Here is a 12,219-nt window from a genome sequence, read left to right on the forward strand (position 1 = left end):
TGTGGCCGCAAAGTTGGCATAAAATTTCGCAATAGTTGGTAAATCGCCTAAAAGCAACAAGTAACAGTAAAAACAGTAAAAAGAGTAAAAAAAAAAAAAGTTCGCAAATGAAAGTGAGAGTGAATAAGAAAGCGGAAACTAATGCAAGCGAAACCAGCAACCAGCAACAACAAAACTCTGCACGACGCAAAACTGGTTTCAACTGCTGCTGCCGACAGCGACGACGACGGCGACTGCGACGCAAACAGCGGCAGCGGAGCAAACTCGTTTGGCGCTCAGCTCACGCTCAGCTGCGTCTGCGCAACGACAGCAACAACGCAACTCGTAAAAGAAGCTTTTTGAGAGCGTCGACGACGATGAAAATCGGTTGAAAGCTGAAATTTCACTTTCGCTTTTTTTCGCTTCCTCTTTGTTTGCTTTGTTTTGTCTTGGTTGTCTGCACGCTTCCTTCCCTCTCTCTCTCTACTGCGCATACGCAGCAATGTAATAGTCTCTCTCTCTCTCTCTCTGTCTTTGTCTATTTGTTTGCTTGGCCATTTTTGGGGCGCATGCGGAAATCGTGTTCACCATAAGAATTGCCAATTTTATTTGTCTACACTACGTAGTTTTGTATTTTTATATAATACGAGTAGAAAGAAAGAAAGAAGAAAAAATGTCGAGTACTCTGTCAAGTGCGAAACGCAGTTTGACCCACTTTGCAGCTGTCCAAGTAGTGCTCAGTACTCAGTGCTCAGCGCCCTTATCATGCGCTGCCTGCTACTCGGACTTCTGCTCGTCTTTGCACTTGTAAACATTTACAACGAAATAAATTCTAATGGCAAAAAAAAAAAAAAGAGACGTTGGCGCCCTCTTATCAACGCTGTCTACGTATGATTAATATTTGTAGCTTGTAACTGCTGCAAAGCAAACAACAACATAGTAGTATATTTAGTATACTATATGCTGCCCTTGGCATTCAAGTACTTATCTTTTATACGCATATACACTTAGTATATTTATAGAGTAAAATTTATATACTACTCCCACTACTACTACTACCACAACTGTTCTTGGGCTTCGTATACTTATTGTTAGTATACTTAAACATATATTTAATATATATATGCAGCCGTTGACTTTCACCAATTTATATTTTAAATACTTTTTTGGTAAATTTACACATATGCATATTTAGTATATTTTTATATAGTATAGTAGACTTAATATACTTTATGCTGCCCTTGGCATTCGAGTACTTATCTTTTATACGCATTGTTTGTATATTTAATTTATATTTACATTCTTAGTATATTTATATAGTATAATTAATATACTATACATGGTGTTTTCATACATGTTTAGTATATTCTATATACTATATTTTGGTATTGGCCTTCGTTATTGTATTTTGTATACGGATAGCATTTTAAATATACTATATGCTGCCCTTGGCATTCGAGTACTTATCTTTTATACGCATTGTTGGTATATCTGCATATGCACTTAGTATATTTGTATAGTACGTATAAATAATATATTATATATATGGTGTTTACACACAGATTTCGTTTTTTATAATATATGCTGCCATTAGCCTCATTAACGTATCTTTTATACGGACTGTTGGTATACTTATATTGTACATTGTATATACTATATACTGAGTATTTATCTTTTATAAGTATTGTTGGTATATTTACACATATACTTAAAATATTTATATAGTATAATTACTATACTATATACTGCTCTTCCTTAACTTTATTTTTCTTTTATACGCATTGTTGGTATAATAACACATATATTTAGTATATTTATATAGAACACTTATCATCACATCATATTATCATATCTTTTATACTTATTGTGAGTATATTTGTATGGCATACTTAATCTATACTGCCCATAGCCTTACTTATGTTTTATATACATTTTTGGTATATCTACACATATATTCGGTATATTTTTTTAGTATACTTAATATACTACATACTGTCCTATCCCTTCGTCTGTTTATCTTTTATATACATTATTCGTATATTTACACATATACAAATACAGTATATTTATCAAGTATATTTAATATACTATATAATGTTCTTGGAATTTGCTAACTTATCTATTGTTATTACACATTGTTGGTATATTTCAGACATATATTGAGTATATTTAATATTTATAATAATATTTAGTATACTATACTGTCATTGTTAGTATATTAACACATATATACTCAGTTTATTTATATAGTATATTTCAAATACTATATATTACCCTTGCCCTTTATGTACTTATCATTTGTACGCATTGTTGGTATATTTACACACGTATATTTAGTATATTTATATGGTATATTTAATCTAATCTTTTACACGTATTTTTGTTTTGCAGGCAAATCCACATCGAATAGCAAAGAAATCATCTGCCCTGATGACAAATACAAGGAGGAGGGCGACATTTGGAATGTTGAGGCGCAAACGGCATTTCTCGGCCCCAATTTGTGGGACAAAACCTTGCCCTACGATGCTGACCTCAAGGTAACACAAGTTAGTATCATATTCATCGCTGCGTAGTGGCTGCGTCTGTTTTATCTCCCCCCTTCCCCACCCCAAAAATACACTTAATACAACATTCCTAAAAAAAATCTACCTCGCAACTCAAAATGAAACAAATTTGCAATTGAAACAGTTACACACACACACAAACACAGACACAGACACAAACACAAACATCAAACGTTGAAATTAACCTCAATTTGGTGCTTAACTAGTGCGAGAATTGTATTCTCATCATATCGTATATAGACCTATGTGTATATATTTATATAACATATTCTGTACAGTTTTGTGTGGCTCTCAATCTAACAAATATTACACAAATTAACATCACAGTGATTTTTTAATTACTTCGATTTACTCTAATACTTAAACAAATTTAAATTGTTATGAATATCATAATATAAATACTTTCCAAACACATAAATTGCTTAACATTGATGAGCAACAAGAGTTCAGAAAATACGTTCCATATAATCATTACAAAATAAATAAAATTTGAAAAACTCCAATCTATCTAATAGAATATTTAACATAAATATTTTTTAATAACTTCCAATTACTCTATTACATAAATAATTAATTTGATTGATTGATAATGAAGCAATATGAATTTAATTACTGGTTAGAAATGAAAAAAAGAGATTTGACATTTTATGTTTATCTCGGTTTTAACCGAAAAGAAATAACTTCTATATGCATTCTAGTTTCTCAAGTAATTTATATTAGACTTTTCATAAACAAATTATGCCTACCTTAAAGTTTAAACTTATTTCTCTTTCATAAATTCCACATTTAAATTTCTTACACTTAAACTGGCAAAAATAAAACACAATTGCCTTAAGTCTTAAAGTAAAATAAAACTAAATTCAACTGCACTCAAATTGCGAGTACTTGAACATTATTTGTTCTTATCAAATACTTGAGGATCTATAAATAGACAAATTTTATTTTATTTGGTCAGTTAAATGCAATAAAAATAAAAGGGCTTTACCCTTTAATAATAATAGAATTAATCATATGACTTTTTTCGAATCATAAAGTTACTAAAGTAACTTTAATAATTATCGTTTTTTCTTATCGGGCAATTGGAGATAAGCATTAAATGTCAAATAGTACAATATAAAGGTTTTTTTTTTAATTATTTAGTTATTGGTACTTAAATTAAATTTCAGATCAACACAAAAATTCGAAATTATTTTTTGCTTAGGTAAAAAACTTACTGCTTTGAAATAAACAATAACAATAAAATTTAATTTAAATTTCTCTCTAATTTCAAATACTTGAACTAGAATTGTTATTTACACAATGAACTATAATGTTTTTTCTAAAAATAAATTGAAAATTGTAATTTTTGAAGTAATTAAAAATAACAGTTTGAAACTATAATAAAATTGATCAAAATTTCTGTAAAATTTTAAATTTTTGAATTTAAATTGTTCGAACTATCAAGTTCTTCTTATCAGCTCAATTCAACAGTAATAAGATTTCTTCATTTTTGAAGAATAACAGGTTCAAAATTCAATCAAATTGATCGAAATTTTTCTACGATTTCAAATACCTGAAATACCTAACTTTTTCTTTCCTGTTATCTGAATACGAAATTAATAGATAGTAATTAAAAATAACAATTTCGAAATACATAAAAAAAATATCGAAATTTCTTTACTATTGCAAATTCATGAACTTGAATTGCTCGAAAGTCAAAGAACTATCGAGTTTTTCCTCTTAGCTTAATTCGAATTTGAATAGTAATTTTTTCTTTAAGAAGTAATTAAAAATCACAGTCAGTTTCTATACACACACAATGCCAAAAAATGGGTTTATTGTTTGCTGTCACTGTTTCTGTTGCCATTTTGCGTGCTTTTTTGGTGATGCATTCCTCGTTAAAAACTGCTCTGAACTTGAACTACAATTTGCAAACACACACAAATATTTGTGTCCGTCTCTTCTCGCACCGACAGTATGCCGATCTAGACGAGTTCTTGTCGGAGAATAACATACCAGATGGATTGCCGGGCACACATTTGGGACACTCGGGAGGTCTGGGGCATCGCTCCGATTCGCTGAGTCATGCAGCGGGTCTGTCGCTGGGTCTTGGGCATATAACCACGAAACGCGAGCGATCGCCATCGCCATCGGATTGCATTAGTCCCGACACGCTAAATCCGCCATCCCCGGCCGAATCAAGTAAGTAAAGAGAGAGAGAGAGAGCGGGGGAAAATAATAAAGTATCGATTAATCGATTAATTCACCCGATAGTAAAAAAACCCTTTCATTAACGATTTTTTTAATTTCTTATCTCTCAATATACATATATATATATTAAAACACAAATGGAATGGACATTGCGCCTAAAATTAACTTTGACTTTTGATATGATTTAAATGTACATTGTTTTTAATATACTTTTTTGATTATGCTTAAATATCGACTATAATCCATATGCAACTTTTCCATCTAGTGAATTCACCGTCCCAAAGAATCGATAGATTTATAAAAAAAAAGAAAACAAGAAAATGTTTTTGCTCATGTTTTATCAAATGCTAAATGTTAAAGGCTGATTACATTCCAATTTGTGCAATTTCGAGGCAAATTTTGTATTCCTCTTTCTGATTTCTGATTTCTTCATTTCTATTTAATATATTCTTCTTTAATTTTATTTTGATTTCTCTATTTTTTTCTCTATTCGTTTTTGTATTTATTGTGTGCGCCATTGTTTATTGATTTAATTTAGCACGAACAGTCTGTGAAACATTGTTAACATTTAGTATTTGATATTCCAGCATTTTCATTCGCATCGTCGGGGCGTGACTTTGATCCGCGCACCAGAGCATTCTCCGATGAAGAGCTCAAACCGCAGCCGATGATTAAAAAGTCACGCAAACAATTTGTTCCAGATGAGCTCAAGGACGACAAGTATTGGGCGCGTCGACGAAAGAATAACATTGCTGCCAAAAGGTCACGGGATGCGCGTCGGCAAAAGGAGAATCAGATTGCGATGCGTGCACGCTACTTGGAAAAGGAAGTGAGTACTATCGAACGTACTATCGGTGTCGAACTATCGAATAACTTTGCAATCTCTCTCTTAATTGTAGAACGCAACACTACATCAGGAGGTTGAGCAGCTAAAACAGGAGAACATGGACTTGCGTGCACGTCTATCGAAATTCCAGGATGTGTAATGAAAAATGTGACGAAACCACAACAACAACTACAACTACATTATAATAATAATTATGATAATATAATAATATAATTGATAAATACAACAAAAAACAAGAAAAAAACGTTATAGTAAAGCAGACATGAAAAAAAAGTACACTATACAAATATTGAAGCATTGAAAAGTGTTTCGCTATAAATAAAAGTTAAATACATACATATATATGATAAGCAGACACACACACACACATCTACACACACAAACATTTGTAAGCAGCGATTCCTGTGTGATCGCATATTTATTTTAAACTTAACGTAAAACTAAATGCAAATTAACTACAACTAAAACTAAAAACAAAAAAAAAAATTTAACTTTACATCTTTAGTGTAGCGTAAAAAGGAAACTTTTCAACACACACACACACACACACATTGAAAAAACTATCGCTAAAAAGTGCAAAACTAGTTGCAAAACATTTTGTTTTTAATTGACTACACAAAAAAACTGATCCTGATCCACATTTAAATATTGTCTAGACTCTAGAGTTGTTAATTTTTGTTATTAGTTTTTAATACCAAGTTCAATTCATTCATTTCACACACACACAAACACACACACACACACACACACACACACACAGAGATACAGAAATTTCTGATTTCTTAATTTTCTTCTTCAACTTTATTTTGTTGTTAAGTTTTGTTAGTGAATTTTACCACATAATTAATTTTTATTTTTGCTTTCTTCTTCTAATCATCTAAATCAATCAATCAATCACACACATATTGTAAATAATTTTGTTGCTTTCTTCAAATTTGACTCAATGATAACAAGCAAAATAATAAACAAAAAAAAAAACGAAAAAACTGGAAAAGGAAAATCCCCAAAAAAAGAAAAACAATTATAAAAAACCACAAAAAAAAAACAAGAACGAAGGAAAGAAAAACTACTAAAATTAATACAAAATAAAATAAAAACCATTTAGAAATGAGCAAAGAACTTCCCTCCTCAGTTGCCTCCCCGCTAGGCAGCTGTTAGTTTAAGTGAGCTATGATTTTTATATATACATAACATACGATAAAGATGAGAGGAAAACATAATTAAAATGGCAGCAGACCATGTGAAACTATTATTTTATAGTTTTTTGTTATTTGTTAATGGAAAAACAAAACAATAAAATCGATGAGAATAAACATTTAAACAACAAAATAGCAGCACTAACCGTAGTCAGAGAAAGCATATGCTTCGATCCTTACTATATATATATGATATATACACTATATAACTGAACCCCACTCAGACTATAGAAAGAAAACCTTTTTCGCACACTATTTTCTACTTTTATTCTATTTCTATTTCTATTTTCTCTTAGTTGCTTTATTTTTTGTTTTAACTAATTTGTTTGGTGTGATTTTGCAAAGATCTTAAATCTTATACATAATTATTATTATTATGATTATATATTATTATTATTATTATTATAAATATCATTATTTTTATTATTACTGTTTAAGTTTTATTAATTTTATTTGTTAAACATTGAGTTACATTTACCTGCATATTTTTAGCATTTTAAGCTAACCACATAAAAGCAACAACAAAAAATATATTAAAAAAAAAAAACAAAACAAAACGTTAATTAAGCATAAAAACAAAACAAATTAAATAAATTTTATACGAAACTCTGAAAAACAAAATTCATTTACAATTTAAAACAAGTTTTCATGAAGCGATTTATGTTTAAGCAATTCTTTACAAATTTCAATAAGTTTTATTTATTTTTAATGAGAAAAACTGTGCAAAACAAACAAAAAACAAAACTATAACAACAACCATTCGAAGAATAATAGATTGATAAATGATGAGAGAAAAACAAGAAAGAAAGAATGAAAGAATGAAAGAGCAAGCAAACAATTGTGTAATAATAAAAGTCTAAGCGTTGCTTTCAAATATTGAAAATGATTTTTTTCGTTTACATTTTGTTTTCATTTGGCTTTACTTTCCTCCCTCAATCCTCACCCCAGATCTAACAACAAAAAACTAAAAAAACTAGAATACAATATAAGGATCTCACAGCAAGTAAAGAGTTAGCAAATGCCATAAACAAAAAACAAAAACACAAACAAACTAAAAATACGTACCCGAAACTAACCCTAACGATAACTAAAGAAAAGGCAATTACAAAACCACATTTACATTAAACTTTACATTGATATACGAAAATAATTAGATGATGTTTATCCACGGGCAACGAGCACCTAGCAAATAGTTGAACTTGAACAACTTCCGAGATTTATACAAAACTAAAAAATAACTAAAAAAACCTCTTAAGTTCTCTCCCAAGATAACATCAAAAACAAACACCCCAACTAGAAATTAACCTTAAGCCTTTTGCACTGCTAAGAAACCACCTAGAAGAAGAAGAAAAAACCCTTAACAAAAAATAAACTCAAATGAAAAAGAGAGAAAAATAAAATAACAATTAAAAAAATTACTCGTATCATAAAAAAAAGAAAAAGTTGAGTCAATGCTTGAGCTTCGGTTGTTTTGTAAAGTGACACAGAAAATATACGATAACTTTAACTATAATGATAACATTAATGATAACGATAACGATAACGTTTACTACCGTAGAACATTTAGCCCAATAAAAAAAATCCACAAAACTAAGCAATTGCTACATATTTGTAAAAAAAAATCAATTAACAACAACAAGAAAACAAATCGTGTTATATTTATATAAAGAGATATTAGTTAATGATAACGATAAATGATAAATGATAACTGATAAGATCAATGCGCATAGAGGTGAAAGTAGTTGAGTTTGTTGCTAGCCTTGCTAGGCTTGCGAGTGTGACCCTAACACGCAGTGTGACCGTAGCACAGCACATTTAGTATTTTTTTCGTTTCGCGTAGTTTGTAGTCGGCTAAAAGTTAATTAAACTTCTGTTGATTTACAATAAAAACAAGATTAGAGAAAATCTTTTACTTTCAACTATTTTAAAAATTATTGTAGCATACTTTCGGGCTGCGCTGTTTGGGTTCCTCGCACAGCCTAAAAGCGAGCAACACTAAAAGCAAATAAAGCAGCTCACAAAAAAAAAACAACAAAAAAGAAAAAAACTAAAGTGAAATCTAAATAAATTATACACAAGTTTTATGCAACGAGTTTGTTGATAGATTTCATTTTGATTTGTTAGTGATCGATTTGATTAGGTTTTTTGATAATTTAATCAAGCATATGGTATTAAAATATGTATTCTCTGAATATAAGAATGTTCCGTAACAAAAAAATGTAGACTTTAGCAACAAAATGAAGACGATAAAACTGAAAGTAAAAAAAAAGAAAAACCTTTTGTTAAAAAAGAATGAATGAAAATAAAACGAAATTATGTCTAATATACAATACATATATACATATATATATATTTATTATATACAAACAAAAGATGATTAAATATATATTATATTATATATGAATTACATGAAATTAAATTATTGTAATACTAATTAGTTGGGAGTAACTTCTGTAGATAAATTCAATATATATTGTAGCTGATGATTTTTTATAAGTACTTACATACCAACAACAAAGAAGCATACTTAGTATATAAATTAAAATACCATATTTAGTATATATTATATACCAAATAGAGCAATGGAGCTGTTGCGCATCGTAAATCGTAGGCAGGGTTAAAAATAGTAACTAAAGACACAAATTGTTGCAGTGCAAAGCAAAATGAAGCAAATCGCGATATCGCAAAACATTAGCTACAAGAAACGTATCTAGCTATAGCTATAGAGGAAGAAGAAGAAGAACATGATGAAGAAGAAGATAATGATGATTATGTAACTAAGCCTAGAGAGACAGACAGTCAAGTACAGTTAAGTACGGTTAAGCAAATGCTGAGTGTTTTTAGTCCTTAAGCAGATGAAGAAGAAGAAGAACAAGAAGAAGAAGAAGACGAAGTAGAGATGGAGAAGAATTGAGGAGGAAAGAGACAGCGAGGAGTGTCGGCAATGCGAACATATTATTATATATATTATATATACATATATAATATTATATACATATACACATAAATACTTATATATATATATATATTCTTACATATTATTAAAGACGAAAATGTTGTTGAATTTTAAAATCAATAAGAAACCCAAAAAAAAAACAGAATCAGAATTAAACGCTGATTTCTAAATGTAGTAAAAATCTGAGAAGAAAAACCAAAAAACACTTAAAAAGAAAATACCATAAAAAAAAATTGTTAGTTGTTGCAAAAAAAAAAAATGGAAAATGAAGCTAAAAATCCCGAAATTAAACAAAAGAATTAAAACACCCATAAACACACACATACACACACACACACACATGCGTTTTAGAGCCTTTACTTATATTTTGAGAATTTTGCGATTGAAACGAATGCAAATAATTTTATATGAAAAAAATACAACAAAAAAAAAATGGAAAAAATCGAAAAAAAAAAATGGAATGAAATAAATGACAAAATGGCTAAAGCTAATGGTAAATAAATAATTTAGAACTAACAATTTGTAAAGCGTTTGTATTAGTAACGAAAAAAAAAACCAAAAACGATGGAAAAAAAATCCGCTTGCGGCAATAGAAAGCAATGCAAAAAGAAAGCAGCAAAGAGAAAAAATAAATAAAAAATTCAATGATTTAATAAATAAATCTGCGCCTAGTTGTTGTTGGCAGCATGCAAAATGAAAATAAAACTTAAAATTTAAATTTAAATGAAATTCAAAGTAAATTAAAAAACCAAAAAAAAAAACAGCCTATGCAAGGACACTAACATGTACCTAGATATATATACAAAACGAAAACGAAAACAGAAAAAAAGATAACGTAATTAAAGATCTACAATATGAGCAAAAGTAAAAAAGAAAATATAAAACATATAAAAAACAAAGCTAAACTAAACACAAGTGCTCGACAAAAAATGGCGCAAAAAAAAAATGCTGCAGACATTAGTTCTACTTAGTTCTAATAATTTTTACCAAATAATTTGTTACATTTTTTGTACACAAAAGTCATTTAAAAGTCATGATTACGTTTCGCTTAAAAAAGCTGAAGCATTTTCACCTTGGTTCAACTAATTTGAATTTGTTTCTCCTTCTGGAATGTAAACTTATAATTGACAACAAAACATACTATCTGTTATCTTGAATGTTATTACACATTTTGTTAAATATATGTATATGACTTAGAGAACATGCGATAAATTCTGTGAAGCGCAAGCAAAAAAGCAAAAACCAATAAGTGGAATATTCGTAGGAATAAATGATGGCATTATTAGTGCATGATGATGGAAGAAGGGGAGAAATATATGATTTATTGAAACTGCAAAAACAATAAAGGTTTAGATACAAATTTTGAAACGATAAAAATGCAAAAAAAAAAATTATATTGTGTTATTATTCATTTTATTTTATGCTGCATACTTTTAGGTGCTGCATGGAACTGGGTTTCTTCAATTGTGTTTAAAATCTTTGCATACTTTTAGGTGCTGCATGGAACTGGGTTTCTTCGATTGTGTGTGCATATTATTTTGGTATTTCTCTCGCTCTGCGGTACGTGTCAATTACATACGAAATTATATCTCAAACTAATTATCAAATAATTCGCTCATATATATAAGCCTTTTGACGTTAACTAATGCAAAAAAACTTGTACATAATTCTTTTTATCAGCTACGTTCCAATTTCAAAATCTATTGCATACTTCTAGGTGCTACATATAACTGGGGTTACTTGCAGAGTGTGTATATTTTAATTAAAGTATTTTGACTTCTCTGCAGTTACGTATCAATTAATAAAAATAACTACCCAATAATAACAAATAAATCAGACAGACACTCATCTCCACATCTTGCCAATAACGTATGCAAAACACACATGGTATTATTACTACTTCATCAGTCACAAATGAAAATCTGCTGCATACTTTTAGGTGCTGCATTTAGTTGGGCAACCACAGCGTGTTGCTTAGGCGCCATTTGTAAAATGGACAAATTAGTAATTTACATTGCAGCCTCAAAGTATGCTTTAAAAATGTCAACTTAATTTTGAATGTGATCGTTAAAACCTCCACAACGACCTTGAAGAAACTGCTGTGCAAATTCTGGATGGTTTAACATTACGCTGGGCTGTTAAACAACATGTTGCTAACTGAAAAATGTTGCCAATGTTGTTGGCATGTTATCAAGGCATTTCCTCCGCTCTAAGGTTAACCCGTCAATTACATGAGTCAAAATCATCACTGTAAACTAATTACCAAATAAATCGAGCAGACACACCTCTCTTAGCCATTAACTTATGCAAAACACAAAACGAATTTCCTCATATTTTTCGAAAAACGCCAAAGCAATTTCCGTTGATTAACAACAAGCAAAGCAGCGCAAAAAAAAATATGTATATAAAATAGCTGCATAACGCTTGTCGAATACTTCCTACGATGAAACGATGAAACGTGCGTGGCAACGAGTGTTGCAACAAATG

General features: G+C 29.7%; 1 protein-coding gene across 15 annotated transcripts in view; it reads left to right on the forward strand.

Annotated features, from left to right (window-relative positions):
• LOC132792349 (hepatic leukemia factor) overlaps positions 1 to 7,817 on the forward strand; it is a 72,837-nt gene extending 65,020 nt beyond the window's left edge. For 5 of the 15 annotated variants that reach the window (XM_060801674.1, XM_060801678.1, XM_060801666.1 and 2 more), the window contains 4 exons: positions 2,371 to 2,525; positions 4,499 to 4,724; positions 5,321 to 5,562; positions 5,633 to 7,817. In XM_060801674.1, the coding sequence (XP_060657657.1) occupies positions 2,371 to 2,525; positions 4,499 to 4,724; positions 5,321 to 5,562; positions 5,633 to 5,719 (710 nt within the window). In that variant the 3' untranslated portion in view covers positions 5,720 to 7,817. Of the gene's footprint in view, positions 1 to 2,370; positions 2,526 to 4,498; positions 4,725 to 5,305; positions 5,563 to 5,632 lie in introns of all 15 variants that reach the window. The other 10 variants (XM_060801677.1, XM_060801664.1, XM_060801668.1 and 7 more) reach the window with 4 other exon arrangements.
• Positions 7,818 to 12,219: the final 4,402 nt, after the last annotated feature.

This window comes from Drosophila nasuta, chromosome 3 (assembly GCF_023558535.2).
Source record: "Drosophila nasuta strain 15112-1781.00 chromosome 3, ASM2355853v1, whole genome shotgun sequence".
NCBI lineage: Eukaryota > Metazoa > Arthropoda > Insecta > Diptera > Drosophilidae > Drosophila > Drosophila nasuta.